The sequence below is a fragment of the Loxodonta africana genome, chromosome 11 (genome assembly GCF_030014295.1).
Source record: "Loxodonta africana isolate mLoxAfr1 chromosome 11, mLoxAfr1.hap2, whole genome shotgun sequence".
Taxonomy (NCBI): domain Eukaryota; kingdom Metazoa; phylum Chordata; class Mammalia; order Proboscidea; family Elephantidae; genus Loxodonta; species Loxodonta africana.
In genome coordinates this window covers 101,929,329-101,951,162 of record NC_087352.1, presented here as the reverse complement: position 1 = coordinate 101,951,162, position 21,834 = coordinate 101,929,329, and the positions used below count along the sequence as shown (strand labels likewise).

The 21,834-nt window shown below is 40.3% G+C and overlaps 1 protein-coding gene across 3 annotated transcripts in view; it reads right to left on the bottom strand.

Moving 5' to 3' along the window:
- TWSG1 (twisted gastrulation BMP signaling modulator 1) overlaps positions 1-20,412 on the bottom strand; it is a 90,450-nt gene extending 70,038 nt beyond the window's left edge. The window contains exons 1-3 of one of the 3 annotated variants that reach the window (XM_064294723.1): positions 20,292-20,412; positions 19,271-19,418; positions 17,649-17,808 (exon numbers count right to left, since the gene is read on the bottom strand). In XM_064294723.1, coding sequence (XP_064150793.1) covers positions 17,649-17,771 — 123 coding nt within the window. In that variant the 5' untranslated portion in view covers positions 17,772-17,808; positions 19,271-19,418; positions 20,292-20,412. Of the gene's footprint in view, positions 1-17,648; positions 19,580-20,291 lie in introns of those variants that run through there. The other 2 variants (XM_003406385.4, XM_023543977.2) reach the window with 2 other exon arrangements.
- Positions 20,413-21,834: the final 1,422 nt, after the last annotated feature.

Here is a 21,834-nt window from a genome sequence, read left to right as displayed (position 1 = left end):
GTCAGAACGGACTTGACAGCGACAGGTTTGTTACATGTTGGTATAACAGAATGATATAGTGACATACTTAATGATTTATAATTTAGTGACAGAATACATAGTGGAAACACTGTATTAGGACAGACATGCGGAAATGATTTAAAGATAAGCTTTATTGCTGTACTGCTAAAGAGACACAAATCCAGGTTAAGACTTTAGTGGTAAGAATTAACGCAAAAACTGGCTGGATGCCAAGCAACAGTACACTAGCCAATATTCCTTTCTTTCTACCTCACTACAAAAAAAAAGACTAAAAAACGTTTGTCTTAGTAAAATAGAAATTTAATCACATAAATTAAGAAATTTTACAAAGTGAGCCTCAAAATATATCAAATAACCTCTATCCTTCTCATACAACATGTTGGCGCTCTTTTCAGGGCAAGACCAGGAAATAAGAAAAAAGAGAACCTAATACCACCCTGTTAGTCAGCATTCATTACTTTTCAATTTTCAAAAACACACAACTTTTCCAGGAGAAGAATACTATAGGCAAATTTAACAGATGGCATTAAGGATCTTGGAAACCCTGGTGGCATAGCAGTTAAGAGCTATGGCTGCTAACCAAAAAGCTGGCAGTTCATATCCACCAGGCCCTCCTTGGAAACCCTATGGGGCAGTTCTACTCTTTCCTATAGGGTCCCTACAAGTTGGAATTGACTTGATGGCAATGGGCTATTCAGGATTTCAAAAATCTTGCTGCAATTCAGAAAGCAAATATATATGGAAATCATTTGCTTTCTACTTTTTTTTAAGTCAAGAAAAAAACGAAACAATGAATTTCCATGAGTAAATAATTATAAACAGCAACCATGTGTAGCTCACCAAGTAATTCATTCTTTTCTATTCACTTTACATGTCTTTAAAAATCACATCGAGTAATGTTTGATCATAAACATACTTCGAAATATATACTTTAATTTTGACAGCAAGCAAACTATGGTTAGGATGAATGTTTCTAAATATAAAAAAATCATTTTTAAAGTGCTTTGAACTCAAGTGTTGGAAATACAAAAGAAAAACCTCTCAAAAGTTAATTCTCTGTATGAATCAAGGATAAAAAAGATGAAAAATTACTCTATTTAAATTAAGTAGTATTTTTTCTTCAGGACACTTAAAAAGAAAAATTTACCTTTAGCTGTTTTAGTTATGAGAACAAAATGAATCTTCTGTGACCATAAATGGTTTACTCAAGAGGCTAGAGTCAAGATAAAAATAAATGCTTTGAAAAAAAAAAAAAAAGCACTTTTCTAATTATAAAAGGCTAGAAAATATCTATTAGGGTAGAAGTAAGAAAAAAAACAGCCTAATTCCTCCCATTTTGGTAAATTCCTATGCATTTCTAACAAAATAACGATTATACACTATCCTGATATAAAAAAGAATTTCCCTGTTATGGAAACGTGTCAACATAATTTAAAAGCTACATAACAGTGCATCCTGTGGGCAAAAATTCAAAAATATTCCTTCAATTCTTGATTCCTTCCACATCTTGTTCTTTCTCACTCTGTATCTCTACCTTCAAAAACCTCATTGTTATCTTTCACTTTACTATTATTTCAAAGTCTGCACTTCTTAATAAAAAATACAGTAGAGGTGAGATTTGGAATTTTCTCTTTGGACTGGACTATTTATACATTTTACTAACTTTCCTATGACTGAACTTGGGCACTGCTCAGTTGAATGGAACATGTAACCCAAACACAAAGTTCACAGAATTCCGAAATAAAAATTGAATCAATGCTTCCAATTATTTCCTGCCACCACCTCCCCCAAGTTCTTAAATGGGCTTTATTTAACACTAACAGGCACTATGCCAAGTCCTTTATAAGCATTATCTTGCATCTTATAAAACCCCTATTAAGGTAGGTATTGTTGCTCTCATTTTCCAAATGAGGTTATAAAATTTGTACAATACCGTTCAGTAACTAAGTGACAAACTGAGATTTGACGCATTTGTTCCTCTACACTTTGCCACTTCCCTGGAGTCATCCATTCCTTCAATGTGAAGAGCCTGACTTTCCAGGGAGCCAATAATCCTAAAAACAAAAACAAAAACCAAACCCGTTGCCGCTGCATTGATTCCAATTCAAAGCAACCCTAGAGGACTGAGTAGAACTGCCCCATAGGGTTTCCAAGGAGCAACTGGTGGATTGAAATTGCCTATATTTTGGTTAGCAGCCAAATGCTTAACCACTACCCCACCAGGGCTCCAGTAATCCTAAAGTAATTCTAAACTCAGATCTTCACACTACATTCAAGATAAAGGCTCCTGTTCTTTTTCTTAAACCTTGGATATAGAGTAGAGTCGTTTTGTTTCTGAAACCCAGGGAGTGAATCACAGCAAAGTTTTTACTGAGTACACATGAAACCCTTGTCTTTTCTGGTTGAATCGTATGACTTTCCTCTCTCTTGGTATAGAGGAATAATTAGCTAACTGCTGAAATATTTGATATAGTAGAAAAAGTAATAACATTTTAAGCCTAACCTTAAAATTATTTCATCAGTTAGTTTTTATCTAGTAGTGTCAAGGCTTCGGTTAACATCTTGTACTGATATAACCTTGTATTTACAAGATTCTTCCCCAATTTTAATATGGTTGTAACCTTTATTTATCAGAATTCTTAACAACCTTTTTATTAGAACAGCCCTTAATGAAAAAGATTCTGCTGGCTCCGAATGTAGTAAAATACATTTTAGATGAGATTCTTGCCCAAAGCTTTCCATCCTGCCAGATTTACTTTTCATATTAAGCTTTTTAAACAAATTACCAAATTCCCTCTAAATACTTATGCTGATCAATACAGGACAGCCCAAGTGTATAAATCTTAGTTTTTCATTTAGTATAAAGTTTCTATTTTTTTCCATCACGAAGTTAATGATTTATATGATTACCAAACTTTAAGAACATCTAACACAGAGCTTCAGACTAGGACATGTTTCTTATTCCGTATTACCCTGGCTCCAACATGCAAGAGCAGAGGTAGCAGACAGTGCCTTGAGCCAGAGGACTGAATGTTGAGCCAGCTGCAGGAACACAGAGGAATCACTAAACCACTCATTCTCAACTTCTCCTGTATAACAAGGAATGACACTTTCTCTAAAATGTAGATACAGACGAGGCAAACAGATGGTATGGTTATTAAGTAGCTGAAGCAACAAAAAAAACACATATTAAATTCCATGTCACTGGTTTTAGCTGACGACACTTATTTTATGAGGGAATGCCTTATTTTATCTTCGAAGAGACAGTCTGGTACACTGTAGTAAAATAAACAATGATTAAACTTACTCAACAGCACTTTTAATTGTCTTCGAGTTCTGAAAGACAGACGCTTTTGACTAAACAACCTAAATGAATATCTAAGTTTAATTATGGACTCATTCTCTTTGAGAAGAAGTATTAACTATAATTATTGAAATGCTAAATTAATGAGAAATAAGGTTTCTATTTCTCGTTCCAATATTTTGAAAGTTAAATCTCAATGGTTTTAACAGGAATATCTAACCAAAGCTAGCTGGTCTGTGGTGAGATTTTTCTTTATCAAAATCAGCTTAAGTATAAAAGGAATACTTGTGATGATTTCAAAAAAAGATAAAAATGTGAAGTAGGCACCACTGGATAAACATAAACTTAAAGTTATAAAACATAAAAACTTAAAGGGACACTGTGGTGGACAGTTTGCAAATTGTCCACCATCACTGGGACCTTGGTGGTGGGACTTGCTTGGGCCACCTGCAAGTGTGACCCAAGTAAAGAGGGTCTTCACACTGGGCTTGCACTCGTGGGGCTGGGATTCCTCCTCCTGTCATGTGAAGCAGTTCTGCTACAAGGAAGCCTATGTGATGTGGAGGAGAAGCCAGCCATCTCAGCTGAGGGCTGACCCCTGGATCAACCAGTGTGTCAACTGCCAGACATCTGAGGTCATCCTAGGTCAGATGCCCGTTGATCACAGTGTTAGCCAAGCTAGACTAGACCAGAAGAATTGTCAGCTGCCCTCAGGATCATGAACAAATAAAACAGTTGCTGTTTTAAGCCACTAAGTTTTCAGACGGCTTAACAGCAAAAGCTAAATGATTCAAATGTGTTTATTTCCAAAAAGCATTAAAAATTTGTAAAAATCGCTATAACTCGTAAAAACCCACTGCCATCAAGTTGATTCCGGCTTGTAATGACACTACAGGACAGAGTAGAACTGCCCCGTAGAGTTTCCAAGAAGCATCTGGTAGATTTGAACTGCTGACCTTTTGGTTACCAGACATAGCTCTTAACCACTACGCAAAAGTTATTAAAACACAAACTAATGATTTCTCCACCTGCTTTCAGAATTTACAATTAAGACACACAAAATTTTAAAAATCCATGAAATACTGTCAACTTAGCTAAAACAAGTCTTAAGGCAACAAAAACCCAAATAAGTAGATGTCTGGGGCTGCAAATGGGGCTAGGTTTGACCTGAAAAAGTGTGACAAAACATTTTAGTGTCATGAAAATATTGTCTATCTTGACTGTGGTAGTGGTTACATGATATATGCCAAACCTCACACAACTGTACTCATAAAAACAGTAAATTATATTGCATGTAAATTACACTGCAATAAAGAGGTCTTTTAAAAGACTGCTTTGAGCTAAAACACTGACATAGGGAAACAGAGACATTAATATGTAAAATATGACAACATTAAAACAAAAAAGAGGGACTAAATAACGTAGTCATGGATCTTGCATATGCAGAGGAAGTCAAGGTGATATAAAGAAATAAAAAATCGGTTTAAACTTAGAAAAATAAAGGGAAATATTATGGTAGCAACAAAGGAAACTAATGATCCTACACATCAAAATAAAAAAAAAAAAAAAACATAAAGACTCAGCAAATACAAAATGAACAACAATGAAAAAGATGAAAAGAAAATACATAAATAAAAAGGACTCAGCTCAGCAAATTAAGTGGAACAAAGAAACTGTCAACAACACACACAAAAAAATGAATCGAAATAACAGCACTAAACTCATACCTATCAATAATTACACTGAATGTAAATGGACTAAATGCACCAATAAAAAGACAGAGAGTGGCAGAATGGATAAAAAAACACAAACAGTCTATATGCTGCCTACAAGAGAGACACCTTAGACTTAAAGACACAAATTAAAACTCAAAGGGGGGAAAACAATACATCAAGCAAACAACAATCAAAAAAGAGCAGGAGTAGCAATATGAATTTCTGACAAAACAGACTTTAAAATCCACCACAAAAGATAAGGAAGGACACTATAGAATGATTAAAGGGTCAATACACCAGGAGGACATAACCATAATAAATATTTATGGACCCAAAGACAGGGCTCCAAAATACATAAAACTCTAACAGCACTGAAAAGAGAAATAGACAGCTCCACAATCATAGTAGGAGACTTCAACACACCACTTTCGGTGAAGGACAGGACATCCAGAAAGCAGCTCAATAAAGACGCGGAAGATCTAAATGCCACAATCAACCAACTTGACCTAATAGACATATACAGAACACTGCACCCAACAGTAGCCAAGTAAACTTTCTTTTCCAGTGCACATGGAACACTCTTCAAAACAAGCCACATATTACGCCACAAAGCAAGCTTTAACAGAATCCAAAACATTGAAATATTACAAAGCATCTTTTCTGACCATAAAGCCATAAGAGTAGAAATCAATAACAGAAAAAGCAAGGGGAAAAAAAAAAAATCAAACACATGGAAACTGAACAACACCTTGCTCAAAAACTACTGCATTGTAGAAGAAATCAAGGATGGGATAAATAAATTCACAGAATCAAATGAGAATGAAAGCACATCCTGCCAGAATCTTTGGGACACAGCAAAAGCAGTGATCAGAGGTCAATTCATAGCAATTAATGCACACATCCAAAAAGAAGAAAGGGCCAAAATCAAAGCATTACCCCTACAACTCGAACACATATAAAGTGAGCAGCAAAAGAAGACTTCAGGCACCAGAAGGAAATAATAAAAATGAGAGCAGAATTAAATGAAATAGAGAAGAGAAATGCAATTCAAAGAGTTAACAAGACCAGAAGCTGGTTCTTTGAAAAGATCAACAAAATCAATAAACCACTCACCAAACTGACAAAAGAAAAATAGAAGAGGAAGCAAATAACCCAAATAAGAAATGAGATGGGCGGTATCACAATAGACTCAACCGAAATTAAAAGAATCATAACAGAATACTATGAAAAACTGTACTCCAACAAATTTGAAAGCCTAGAGGAAATGGACAAACTTTTAGAACCACACTACCAACCTAAACTAACACAAACAAAAGTAGAACAACTAAATAAACCTACAACAGAAGAAGAGATTAAAAAGGTAATTAAAAAGCTCCCAACAACAACAACAAAAAAGCCCTGGAACCTGATGGCTTCACTGGAGAATTCTACCCAACTTTCAAAGAACAGTTAACACCATTACTACTAAAGGTATTTCATAGCATAGAAAAGGATGAAATACTCTCAAACTCATTCTATGAAGCCAGCATAACACTGATACCAAAACCAGATAAAGGCACCATACAAAAAGAAAATTACAGACTAATATCCCTCATGAACATAGACGCAAAAATCCTCAACAAAATTCTAGCCAATAGAGTTCAACAACAGATAAAATAAATAATTTACCATGACCAAGTTGGATTTGTACCAGGTATGCAGTGATGGTTGACATGAGAAGAACAATCAACGTAACCGATCAGGTAAATAAAACAAAAGACAAGAACCATATGATCTTATCAACTGATGCAGAAAAGGCATTTGACAAAGTCCAACACCTTTAATGATAAAAACTCTCAGCAAAATATGAATAGAAGGGAAATTCCTCAACATAATAAAGGGCATTTATACAAAGCCAAGAGCCAACACCATCCTAAATGGAGAGAGTCTGAAAGAAAGCATTCCCCTTGAGAAAGGGAACCAGACAAGGATGCCCTTCATCACCACTCTTATTCAATATTGTGCTGGAGGGCCTAGCCAGAGCGAATACGGTTGAAAAAGAAATAAAGGGCATCCACATTGGCAAGGAAGAAATAAAAGTATCTCTGTTTGCAGATGATATGATCTTATATACAGAAAACCCCAAAGAATCCACAAGAAAACTACTCGATCTAATAAAAGAGTTCAGCAAACTCTCTGGATATAAGATAAACACACAAAAATCAGTTGGATTCCTCTACACCAACAAAGACAACCTCAAAGAGGAAATCACCAAGTCGATACTATTTACAATAACCCCCAAGAAGATAAAATACTTAGGTAAGGTATATAACTAACCAGAGAATGTAAAAGACCTATACAAAGAAAATTACAAGACGCAACTGCAAACCAAAAGAGACCTACAGAAGTGGAAAAACATACCTTCCTCATGGATAGGAAGACCCAACATTGTGAAAATATCAATTCTACCCAAAGTTATCTACAGATGCAATGCAATCCCAATCCAAATTCCAATGACATTTTTTAATGAGATGGAGAAACAAATCACCAACTTCATATGGAAAGGAAAGAGTCCCTGGATTAAAGCTTTACTGAAGAAGAACAATGTGGGAGACCTTACAATGCCTGATTTTAGAATTTATGCCACCATGTTAGTCAAAACAGCCTGGTATTGATACAACAGATACATAGACCAATGGAACAGAATTGAGAGTCCAGACGTAAATGCATCTACCTATGAGCAGCTGATATTTGACAAAGGCCCAAAGTCCATTAAATGGGGGAAAGACAGTCTCTTTAACAAATGGTGCTGGAATAACTGGATATCTATCTGCCAAAAAAATGAAACAAAAAGACCCACACCTCACACCATGCACAAAAACTCCAAATGGATGAAAGACCTAAATATAATATCTCAGATGATAAAGATCATGGAAGAAAAAGTAGGGACAACGTTAGGAGCTCTAATACATGACAAAAACAGAATACAAAACATTACTAACGATGCACAAACACCAGAAGAGAAACTAGATAACCAGGAGCCAAACACTTATGTTCATCCAAAGACTTCACTAAAAGAGTAAAAAGACAACCTACAGACTGAGAGAGATTTTTGAAAACGACATATCCGATCAGGGTCTAATCTCTAAAATCTACAAAATAGTGCAAAACTTCAACCACAAAAAGACAAATAACCCAATTGAAAAATGGCCAAAAGGTAAGAACAGGCACTTCACCAAAGAAGACATTCAGGCAGCTAACAGATACATGAGGAAATGCTCATGATCAACAGGCATTAGAGAAATGCAAACCAAAACTACAAGGAGATACCCTCGCATCCCAACAAGGCTAGCATTAATCTAAAAAACACAAAATAATAAATGCTGGTGAGGTTGTAGAGAGACTGGGATACTTATATACTGCTGGTAGGAATGTAAAACGGTACAACCACTTTGGAAATCGATTTCGCACTTCCTTAAAAAGCTAGAAATAGAAGTACCATACAATGTAGCAATCCCACTCCTTGGAACACTGGAATATATCCTAGAGAAATAAGAGCCATCACACAAATAGATATATACACACCCATGTTCATGGCAGCACCTAGGTGCCCATCAACGGATGAATGGATAAACACATTATGGTATATTCACACAATGATAAAGAACAATGATGAATCTGTGAAACATCTCATAACATGGGTGAATCTGGAAGGCATTATGTTGAGTACAACTAGTCAGTTGCAAAAGGACAAGTATTGCACGAGACCACTATTATAAGTACTCAAGAAAAGGTTTAAACACAGAAGAAAATGTTCTTTGATGGTTATGAGGATGGGGAGGGAGGGAGAAGGGAATTCACTAAAAAAAAAAACTAGATAGTACACAAGAATTATCTTAGGTGAAGGGAAGGACAGCACACAATACAGGGGAAGTCAGCACCAGTGGATTAAACCAAAAGCTAAGAAGTTTCCCGAACACAACTAAACACTTCCAGGGACAAAGTAGCAGGGGCAGGGGTCTGGGGGCCATGGTTTCAGGGGACATCTAGGTCAACTGGCATAACAAAGTTTATTAAGAAAATGTTCTGCATCCTACTTTGGTGAGTAGGATCTAGGGTCTTAAAAGCTAGTGAGTGGCCACCTAAGATGCATCAATTGGTCCCAAACCACCTGAGGAAAGGAAAATGAAGAACACCGTAGATACGAGGAAAATATTAGCCCAAGAGACAAAAAGGGCCACGTAAACCAGAGACTCCATTAGCCTGAGACCAGAAGGACGAGATGGGTGCCCAGCTACCATCAATGATCGCCCTGACAGGGAACACAACACAGGGTCTCTGATGGAGCAGGTGAAAAGTGGGGTGCAGAACTCAAATTCTGGTAAAAAGACCAGACTTAATGGTCTGACTAGGACTGGAGGAACACCAGAAGACATGGCACCTGGACTCTCTGTTAACCCAGAACTAAAACCATTCCCGAAGCCACCCCTTCAGACAATGATCAAACTGGACTATAAGCCATAAAATACTTATGAACAGTGTGTTTCTCAGTTCAAGTAGATACATGAGACTAAACGAGCGGCTCCTGTCTGGAGGCAAGACGAGAAGGCAGAAAGGGATAGGAGCTGGTTGAACGGACACGGGAAATCTGGGGTGGAAAGGAGGAGTGTGTTGCCACATTACAGGCATAGCAAGTAGGGTCACATAACAATGTGTGTATAAATTATAGTATGAGAAACTAACCCGAGCTGTAAACTTTCACCTAAAGCGCAATAAAAGAAAAAAAAAAAAAGACTGCTTTGAGAGATGAGGGAATACCTTATTTTACCTTTGAAGAGCCAATATGGTACCTGTGGTTTCTCCATAAATTAAAAAACAAACCAAAGAAAAACTTCTATAAACCAACACAAACATATCTTTTGCAAAGAAACATAAAACAATGGTAGTGGAAAACGCAGAACACAAAAACTGTATACACAACTGTTAAAAAATACCTAAACATAGAATAAAAAACTGGAAGAGACTATATCAAAATCTTAAGAGTAGTCTGCAATTGGATAATAGGACTATGAATGATTTACTTTTCTTTTTCTATTTCTATGTACTTTCTGAATTTTCCTTGAGTAGGAAATACTTTTATAATCGTAAATGAACGAACATTTATTTGGACAGTATGATTTAAGATACAATGTAATTCATATTTGTACAATAAAAAAATAAGGTAGTAAAATGCAAACTGAAGTTCTTCAACATTAAGTTACATAAACTCTAAGTGTTTATAATGTCTTAATCTAAAAAACCACAGCTATGAAAGAACAAATCTAAATAAGACTTCAAGTGATGGGCATTTGGGAGTTTATTGTACTATTTGCTCTACTTTACGTTTGAAAATTTCCCAGGTGTCCCCATGAAACCCTCATCTTCGCTTTAACAGAATAATTCAAAGGGTGAAACAGCCAGTGAAAATAAATTTTAGTCTCCACTTGTAAATTTTAGCAGCTATTAGAGCTGTATAAATCATTTGGAGGGAAACAATGACTTATTCTTTCTTTAATTACATCAGGCCTAACTCATTACTTTTGGACATTAATTTTTTTAATTTTCATGTGTTAATTGAAGCAAAACAGGACAAAAATGGTGTACAGAGCAGGGAAGTGGCAGAAGGAGGAAAAAAACATTATAGGAAAATAGTGTTCACAAAGAGAAAAGAAAAAAATTACTACACTGGTCATCCAAAATACTAGCAGTGTAGTAATAAATCAAGATAATTGTAGCAGGGACTAATGTGAAATTTAATTTGCACTGAATAAAGAAAAAAGACAGTTAATTTTTTATTTTACTGTAATTAAGAAAGCTCTGAACTTACCTAAACTATATTTTTAACATAAGACAAACACACTTTAAAAACCTGGAACTATCATAAGAAATAAATTATTTTGAACTTCTTATTTCAGAAAATCTAAAATTCATTTAACAGGTAACTTAATTTATACAATAAAAAAAGTAGAATGTTGATTTGGCACATAAATGTACTAAGTAAATATTCAGATAACCAGTCAAGTGCATCAATGACTTCAGAATATAAGTTTGAATATTTTCATGAAATACGACGTTTATGTCGTCCTAAAAACGACAGATCGTAAATTTTAGTCCAAAGTACTAAAGTCAATGAAGTTTTTTTAGTTCTTAGTACAAAGTGGGCCTTGGGATTTCTGGGGTGGAAGCATGATATTGACCCACATTTTAAGTTATTTTTCTACGGGTAGAAACAACTAATGAAGTTGTTAAAAGCAAAATACTACATTACTACCTCTTTTTCCTACAACAGCATGGCTAAACCAGTCATTACATGAGCAAGGGAGTAGACCAAGATGACAATTTTATTTTCTTGATGTTTAAAGTTAGATTTCTTTCCTGTCAGGAGCACAAAATAAATATTTATGTAGGGACCACCCTTTCACATCGCAACTTGCAGGAGTGGCAGTAATGACCGCATTGCCTTGCAACCATGCTGGTGAAAAATATTTACGTAAGTATGAGCTCCCAGGGAAATGTTTTTATATTTAGTTATTTCATGAGTGCACAGAGCATCAGTGTCAACATAAACAAATGCTCTAACTTACCCTCATAACACCACAGATGTTCAAAACTAACCAAAATAGCAAAAGGAAAATCTAGTACCTTTCTTTAAACTCCAAAAGCATTGCATCTTCACCTTCCTCAAAGTACTTATCCCCAACCTTGTATCAGTCATTTCTGTACCTGTCTCTTCTTTTGTAAGTTCCTTAAGGAAAGGGAATATCATTGACATCTAAGTCAATATGCCTTGTACATTATTGAATGTAAAATTGAAATTTTGACGATAACTTCACATGTGCAAAGTTCTAGCAATTCTTACCTTTCAGGGCAGTCAGTCACTTTGAGAACCTATAGAAAGTTATGGCCCTTTTGCCCAGAAAACTGTGTATACATAATTTTGAATATAATTCTAGGGATTCCTTTAAGCCCTAAAGAACTTCAAGAACTCCAGTTAACAATTCTTGGCACGTGAAATCCCAATAGTCAATCCGTTCTCTAACTGAAGAGAACAGGACTAAAAAGAGGGTGTTAAAGTTCAAGTTTCTATCAGACCACTCTGGCTAGGCCTATACCAGAACAAAGAGGTGAGAACCAGGCATCTACCCATCACCCGCCCACTCCAAAGAAAACTAGCTAATCAAAACAAACAAAAACTTTCCTTTAGGGAAAGGTTCAGCCTCAGGGCAGAGAACACATTCCAGCCCAAGGGCTTCCCTATCCCTCAAGGACACATTCTAAATCATAAGCCCTGCCCACGTACACAGATCTCCCAATCAGGTTTTTATTGCCTCAAATTCTTAAATTTAAGAAAACAATTAAAGAATACATTTGAGGATTAGGGTTAGGGCCCTGGTGGTATAGTGATTAAGAGCTTGGCTGCTAACCAAAAGGTCAGTAGTTTGAATCCACTAGCCACTCCTTGGAAACCCAATGGGGCAGCTCTGCTCTGTCCTATAGGGTTGCTATCACTCAGAATTGTTTGTTGTTGTTATTTAATACATTTGAGGAGGCATCCTGGTGGTGCAAGGGTTAAGCACTCAGCTGCTAACCCACAGTTTGAATCCACCAGCTATTCCACAGGAGGAAAATGTGGCAGTCTGCTTCCATAAAGACCACAGCCTTGGCAAGATGTACAGAGACCAAAGTTTATTAGTTTATTAGGTTATCAGGGGCAGAAGGAAGCGGGGAAAGGGTGGTTAACAGTGATAGAAAAATCACATTAAGGGTAGGGTTGCACAGCCAATTGTAATTCCTGTCAATAAGACGTATGCCTGTAAAAAGCTGAATTGGCAAAACTTGTGTGATAGACATTATTTACAACAATGACATACACACAAAAAAACGAGTAGCTGCTGGGGCTGCTATGGACAACCAAACACCTCATGGGATTTGGTTCCTGGGTTTGGTGGTTTAGGGTCACGGTTTCAAGGGACATTCCAGTTAATTGGCCTAATAATACATTTAGTGCTTCTGTTCTACCTCCCAGTTCTTGTAGTATCTGGGCTCTTAAAAGCTTGTGAGTGGCTATCCAGGGCACAATTAGGCTCTGTTCACCCAGAGCAAGAGAGGAAGGAGAGTCAGGAATGGGAGGATATGGAATGTGTAGCTGATTGCCTCCACAAACAACTGCCTCCTTTGCCATGAGACCAGAAGAATTGGATGGTGCCCAGCTACCATTACTGAACACTTTGATCAAAAATTCCATAGAAGAATCCTGATCAAAAGGGTACAGAACAGAATTTCAAATTCTCATGGACTCCAGACTTCCTGGAGCATGAAGGTGGGATAAACTCCTGAAACTATTGCCCTGAGATAATCTTTAAACCTTAAACCAAAAATATCCCCTGAAGTGATCTTAAAACCAAATGATAGTTTAGCTTAACTAGTAACAAATGTCTGCCTTGAGCTTATGCTCTTTTAAGAACTATCTATATGGGATCAAACTGACAACGACAACTTGAAAGATGAGGTAGGAACCTTAAAACCAAAAAAAAAACCAAACCCACTGCCATCGAGTCGATTCCGACTCATAGCGACCCTATAGGGCAGAAGAGAGCTGCCCGATAGTTTCCAAGGAGTGCCTGGCGGATTCAAACTGCTGGCCTCTTGGTTAGCAGCCATAGCACTTAACCACTACACCACCAGGGTTTCCTTAGGGGACAGTAAATTCATGTTAATGAGGGAGGAACAAGTCAGGAAGGAGGGTGAGAATGGTTGTGCAACTCAAAGAATGTAATGTTGCTAAATGGTACATGCAGGAACTGTTGAATTGGTATATGTTTTGTTGTGTACATTCTCAATGACAACAAAAATAAAAATTTAAAAAATGTCAATAACAGTATTACCAATTCATGGGTTGTTTGAGAAGTTGGAAAAAAAAAAAAAGAGAAAGTGTCTCTAGTTGATAGAACAGAACAGAAAAGGTTAAATACATTGTGGACATTGAAAGGTTGTTGTTAATTGCCATCTAGTCCATTCCAACTCTTAGTGGCTCCATGTGTACAGAACAGACATGCTCCATTAGGTCTTCAAGGCTGTGATCTTTGGAAATCAGATCACCAGGCCTGTCTTCTAAGGCACCTCTGCATGTGTACGAACTGCCAACCTTTCAGTTAGTAGTTGAGTGCTTAACCGTTTGCACCACACAGGGATGCCTATTGAAAGGTAGCCAGGAGATAAGCTAAAAACAGAGATACACCCATGGTAGGAAGGTGGGGAGGAGGGGATGGTAAGTGAGCTGTGGCCTCATCTATGATAGCAGAAGGCACTTTTCGATACGTCGTATCTGAAATTGATAAATCAAGAAATAGCAGTATAAGCATATTATTCAGCCATATGGCTAAAAGCACTAAAAGAAGTAATAATGAAAACAGTTAACAGATTTGAGTTTCTCCTTGGGTAAAAGAACTACAGAAAGGAAAGTGAGGGGATTAATTTTTCATTATATATCTGATACCTTGATTTAAAAAAAGAGGACTTAATTACTTTGATTTAAAAAAAAAAAAAAAGAATATTTGACACATGATGGTTGATTTCTTTCTTTAGAACTACGTAGAACTAGAAGGAAACTTTGAGATCACCTAGCCAACCAACTCATTTCACAGTTCAGACACAGCAGATTGTATTTTCCAAAGATGGGAGCGCCATTAGATCCCTTCGCATGCTCTTCTTACAATGTGACACAACTCCATCAGTGGGTGGGGTCTATGTTCCCTCCACTCAAACCCAGGTGGGCTTATGACTATGTTGAAGTGACACAGGGACTTCTAAGGTTAGGCAGGAAAAGGCAATATAGCTTCCCTGGCGCTCTCTCGTGGGATGTGTACCTTAGCAGTCCTGAGCTGACGTGTTAGAATCTGGCTGGTCTGAGCTACCATGCTGGAGAGCTCATGAGAGGCTACACAGAGACAGAGATGCCTGAAGAACCTCCCTAGCCCAGGTGTCACACCTGTGAGTGTGTCCTCAGATCTGCAATGTCCAAAACAGTAGCCACTAACCACGGGTAACTATTTAAATTTGAATAAAATAAAATTAAAAATTCAGTTCTTCACTCACACTAGCCACATTTCAAGTGCTCAATAGCCACATGTGGTGAGTTTCTACTGCACTGTCAGAGCAGATGTAGACCACTGCAGAAAGTTCTAGTGGTAAGTGAGCTATGTCCTCATCTATTACAGCAGAAAGCTGCTTCACATAATACCAGCCTCCAGCCTTCAAGCCACCCTGGCAAATGCTGTATGGAGCAGACATGAGCTGTCCCACTGAGCTCTCCTCAAGAGTGCAAATTTATGAGCAAAATAATTGTTGTTGGTTTGAGGGTGGTTTGTTATATAACCACAGTAAGAGCAACACAAGGAAACCAAAACTCTTGAGTTCTGGAGCCCACAAAACCATTTAAATGGTGGAACTAATCACATTTCACTTCGAAGTCCAATAAATATTTGTGGATTATGGAAAAAAAGAATTCTGAATTCTCTAGGCCTGGGTATTTTTAATCTCAGAACCGGCTCAATGGCAGTGAGTTTGTTTTTCGTTTTTTTTAACTCTACCACTGTGCACCAGAAAAGTTGTCTCTACTACTCCAGAAAAGGTCTGATGGTCCCGGCTATGAAGCAACAGGCGTCTCAGAAACGTGAACATCAGTGAATTGGTGGCAAAAAACAAGACCTGGCTTCTTTCCAATGAGTTTACTAGAATCACCATTTAAGTTAACAGGTGAAGTTTCATTTATCTTCTAGTTTTTACACTTATATAATAATCTTTTCTTTTTTTATGTATCTTGTAAGTATTAAAATATAAAAACAAACACAACCCCCAAACCACATTGAGAGTGATCGCCAGTATTAACCACAGCTTTCTTAAAAAAAAAAAATTTTTTTTTTTTCTTTTAAACATTCCCTTTCAAAGCAAGGTATTTTAATTTTTAATAATTTGAACTACTGGAAGTTATAGACTACAGAGTCCAAAAATAATGTGGGGTTAAAGTAAATTTCTACCTGAACATGGATATAACAAATGTTATGAGGCTTAATTTCTCATAATGAATAATGAAGCTACACTGGAACACCCTGGAAAGCGGCAAGGATTCCATCTGACCGTCACACAAAATTGGACTTCGTGCACAGGCTACAAACTTTTCAGCCAGCATCAGCCATATCAAAAATCCGGGTATAAAGCTACATGATACTAAAGAATTACTGTTCATTTTAAAACTGTGATATTGGTCCAATAGCTATGTTTTAACAAGTTCTTATCTTTTAGAGATACGTATCAGAATAATTACAGATAAAACAGTATCAGGAATTTGCAAAGTGAAGTTAAACAGTTGGGGATGGACAGCGTAGAGGGTACAGGCGACACACAGACAGGTAGCTCTAATGTTATACTTTTCTCCCTCCTCCCATTTATGCTTGAAAACTTCCATAGAAAAAAAGTTAAAAACTAACCAACCAACAAACTCCTCTACTTATATGTTTTGATTTGAAATGCAAGGTAAGGATAAGCAGAGTTTGAGATCACGGCAATTTACATAAAGGTCAGGCTTCCTAGAATTTCAGCTGTTAACTGGAAGGCTAAAAGGTCAGAAATAAGAAAAATGCTCTGACCTATAGAAACAGTGATCACTTCTAGTACGTACCCACAATTACTCTCCTGTCGGGACTACAGTCAAGAGTCAGCTGACTCATGCTTTACATAGAATTCTAATATGTGTGGTTACAGAACTCCTTAGCTCGCACCGTATCTCCTCAAAGAGAGGCTAAGACAGACAGACACACAAAGCAAAGACTGCTGATGGTCTAGCAGGATGGGGAAAGAGGGAACAGCTTTGTGAGACATGAAATCTGCCAATAATTAACACAATTTTATAGAGAGTAATAACCAGTACGTTCAGTGCACCGAAAGGCCATGGGCTTTGGAGTCAAACACAGACCAAGTTCCAAAGCCACTTACTAGCTATATAATTCCAATCAAATTACTTAACCTCTGTTTTCTCCTTAGGAAGATGAGAGTTGTAGCTACACCAACAGGTTTGCCTGGATGATGATTAAGAGGGAGATAATTGTCAAATATCTTGAAAGCAGATTCCCAATCCCAGCCAACAACTTGACTACAACCTCATGAGAGAGTCAGAACCACCCAGCTAAGCTGCTCCTAGGTTCCAGACCCTCAGAAACTATAAGAGACGGTAAACGTTTGTTGCATTGAGTTGCTAAGTTTTGGGGTACTTTGTTAGACAGCAAGAGATAACTAATACATTGTACTTAGGGCACAGTTTGTATATTACACGATTAGCTAATTTTTTCTGAATATAGTGATTGAGCTGCTTGGCTATGTAAACACAAGGGAACCTTTAAATTCATCAGAATAGAGCGCTCATCGTCACGTAATGGTATGTCTATGAGGCAGGGAATTATTCTTGGTTCTGAACATCCTGTGTCTGACCTTGCTTGTATCCAGACCAGCGTGTCACAGTACAATACGTCAGGCCTCAAATTTATCTGCTCTTCACCACACTGTAACATTTTTTAAAAAGGTACTCTTCATCCTACCTGAATGAGGCATTTGCTCACGTCACTAGCACAGAGCGCTTTGTTACAACTCAGTGACACAGGGACCCCCATCAGGAACATCAGGATGGCTAGAGTAAGCAGGACCACATAGTGTGACTTCATGTTTCTTCACAGAAGACAATAAACAACTCCCAGGAAGCTAAATAAACAAACAAAGAAAAACAAAACTTTAATTCCAGGACAGGTGCTAGGGTAAAACCAAATACAAAAACGAAAGACAAAACCAATAAACCAAGACACCTTGTTTGTGGCAAAAGACTTCTGAGAGATCATTGAAAATCATTCTCAATGAAAGAGTATTTAAACACTCAGAAAATAAACAACAATTTTATATTGTAATGTCTTGTTATCTATTTTTCAAGACGTAGGGTACTAAAATTCCTCAGACCACTCAGAAACAGTGACTGTGGAAGTTATAGTTATATCTAAACCCTAAGTAACCTGAGAGTATATCAAGCAAATAACTAGTTTCAAAACTGCACTGCCACTGTTTAGCTTTAGCTTTAGCTCCACTACTCAACTTTGCAGCCCCAGTGGCATAGTGGGTAAGCCTTCGGCTGCTAATCAAAAAGATGGCAGTTCAAATCCACCAGCCGCTCCTTGGAAACCCTATGGGGCAGTTCTGCCCTTACCTATAGGGTTGCTATGAGTCGAAGCAGACTCGACAGCAATGGGTTTGCTCAACTTTAGGGGCCCTGGTGGTGCAGTGGTTAAGCGTTTGGCTGCTAACCAAAAGGTTGGCAGTTTGAATCCACAAGCCGCTCCTTGGAGACCCTATGGGTCAGTTCTACCCTGACTTATAGGGTTGCTATGAGTTGAAACAAACTCGACAGCAATCGGTTTACCCAACTTTAGGGGCCCTGGTGGTGCAGTGGTTAAGCACTGGCTGCTAATGGAAAGGTTAGCAGTTTGAATCCACGAGCCGCTCCCTAGAAACCCTATGGGGCAGCTCTACCCTGACCTATGGGACCTGTGTGTCAGAATCGGGGGCCTGGGGGCTTTTTTACTCAACTTTAACCCCATATAAAAACTACTAATTTTGTACTATAACTTTAAAACATTTAACAACGTTTTAATTCTTACAATTAAAACAAATTTTAAATGCAAATTCCTGTAGTGATTATTTATGACTATCTCATTTTGTCTCCCAACAAAGTCAGCCAGAATAAAACAGCTCAAAGAAAGGAGTCTGCAAAATCAAACACTAAATAATTCAGCAAATAACAAAGGAGATAATATATTATTAATTGTATTAAGAACTCTAGATAATTTATTAAAATACAAAGACACTCTTTTAATTCTGTTAGTACCATAGATTCTTCTAAGGTATTACCAAGATACTACAGTTAAAAAAGAAAAAGAGACCAGCACAAATTCTGACAGCAGTTAAATAGCCAACGCAGTTATTAAACTTTATACAGGAGAAGATACAACTCCTTGGGATTAAAACACACACCCAAAAGATAATTAAAATAAATGAATATTTATCAAAGGATAAAAGGTGGGTTTATGCTTTTACAATTACCTTAAACCTTTATTCTAAGTATAACCAAGCACAATAAAGCAAAAGCAATTAGGCGATGAAATAAAGGGCTCAGTACCTGGTATGACTCAATGTGGAAAGAGAAAGCCCTGGGGATTGTTACTGGGCCCGAGAAGCATTCCCCTAAGACCGTTAGCACCTCAATTTCGGTAATTTAACAACACACACCAAGTCGGATGATTTGTGGAGGCCAACAAAAAGGACCACTAAAAAAGGGAAAGAAAAAAAAAACCTTTAACGGTTGTCCTGTGAAGTGTTTAACAAATGCTACTCCCAAGATCTCAGTGGAAAACGCGTTCAAGAAGACGTGGGCATGTGCAAACCAGGCAAGAGAATCCTCCAGCTCTGCGAGGCTGCCCCCCAGCCCGGCCGCCCCCTCCCCAGCCCGGCCGCCCCCCCTTCCAGCCCGGCCGCCCCCCCCCAGCCCGGCCGCCGCCCCCCCCAGCCCGGCCGCCGCCCCCCCCCGCAGCCCGGCCGCCGCCCCCCCCCAGCCCGGCCGCCGCCCCCCCCCGCAGCCCGGCCGCCGCCCCCCCCCGCAGCCCGGCCGCCGCCCCCCCCCAGCCCGGCCGCCGCCCCCCCCCCCGAGCCCGGCCGCCGCCCCCCCCAGCCCGGCCGCCGCCCCCCCCCGAGCCCGGCCGCCGCCCCCCCCCGCAGCCCGGCCGCCGCCCCCCCCCCGAGCCCGGCCGCCCCCCTCAGCCCGGCCGCCCCCCAAGCCCGGGCGCCCGGCGTCTGCTCCCTCGGCTGCGGCCCGCGGGGCGCCGGGCCACGGCGCTCGCTGCACAACGCCGGCGGTCTTCGCCGCAGCCCAGCCGGCCCGAGGCGGCGCCCGGCCCGGGGATGCTGCCCGGCCTCTCGGCGCCCGGCCCGGCCCCGCAGACCCCAGGCGACAGCACCCCACTCCTGTCCCCCGTCGGCGGCCAGGCCGAGAGGAGCAGGCGCGACTCCGCGCCGGAGCCCCCGCCCGCCCGCACCCTGAGCCCGAAGCCCGAGCCCGAAGCCCGAGCCCGAAGCCCGAAGCCCGAGCCCGAAGCCCGAGCCCGAAGCCCGAGCCCGAGCCCGAGCCCGAGCCGTACGCTCACCGCGGCTCGTCCCCGGGCAGCTCCGACCGAGCCCCGCGCAGGCTGTGCCAGAAGGCTAGGCCGCGCCTCCGCGCCGTCCCCTCCGCGAAGCGCCCGCGAGCCTCCAGCGCTTGAAAGGGACAGGCCCGGCCGCTGCCCGCCGCCCCGGTCCGCCACTCCCTCTGGCCCAGCCGCCGCCAGCTCCCGCCAGTAAGAGTCTCTCACCCACCCCGCCCCGGCCGCGGCCCCGCCCCTCCCGCCGCGCAGGCCCCGCCCCGGCCGCGGCCCCGCCCCTCCCGCCGCGCAGGCCCACCCCCGGCTCGTCAGCGCCCAAGCTTGCCCCTCTCCCCAGGGGCACAGCCCCCGGGGTTTCCCGCGCGCACCCTGGTGGGGAGCTGCTCACCGCTCCTTTCCTGGACTCTGTTTCTCACCTCAGATCGAGTTTCTTGGTCTCATAACCTAGGCCCCAGCAGACCCTTCCTGTCAGGTTCTTTTCTCCGAGTACCCTCTGTAGAGCGTTGTGACCAACACTCTTCGGGAGCCGTCGTTGCGCAGTGGCTAAAGCAGTGGCACCCACCAGCCACTCCGCGGTAAAGATTTACAGCCTTGGAAACCCTGCGGGCAGTTTGGCTCTGTCCTCCAGGGTGGCTGAGTCCATAGCGACTGAACGGCAGTGGGTTCAAGCACTGTTCTCTACGCTGAGACTGTTACGTGCAGGAGCTCACTGAAGCCACCTGAGAGGTTATTATTAGCTCACTGTCAACTTGAAGGAAACTCTGGTGGCCTACTGATTACGTGCTACAGCTGCTAACCAGAACGTGGGCAGTTCAAATCCGCCAGGCGCTCCTTGGAAACTACGGGGCAGTTCTACTCTGTCCTATAGGGTCGCTACGAGTCGGAATCGACTCGACGGCACTGGGTTTGGTTGTTTTCCGTATAGACTTGAATCACTGTAGACATGAACATTCCTCAGTGCGTCATACTGTGGTTGCTCGTGTGTTGCTATCAAGCTTTGGAGCCGGTTTGTTCTGGTTCGAACCCCTGCTAATAATTTGCATTTCTAACAAGTTTCCAGGAAGTTATACATAAAAATCACCCGGGAATCTGTTAAAATGTAGATTATGATTCAGTATGTCAGGGTGTGGAAATGCATATTCTCTGTAGGGAACTTGTTAGAAATGCGAATTCTTGGCAGGGGTTTGAACCACAGATCTTCCAAACTAAGACAGACTAGGATCCACTTCCAAAATTTAGGCACAAAATCCCTATGAATCACAGCAGAACATTGCCCAATTCATTTGCTCTGGATACATCACCAGGAGAGATCAATTACTGAAGGAGGACATCATGTTTGGTGACAAAGATGGTCAGTGAGGGTGAGGGAGGCCCTCAGCGAGATGGATCGGCACTATAGTCACAATGGTGTTGTTGAACATGTCGATAATGGTGATGATGATGCAGGACCAGGCAACACTTGTACACAAGGTGGCGGTGAGTCAGAGTTGACTGGATGGCAGGTGTCTGTCTATTCAGTTACAGACGTGCAAGGCTGAGGCACAGAGGG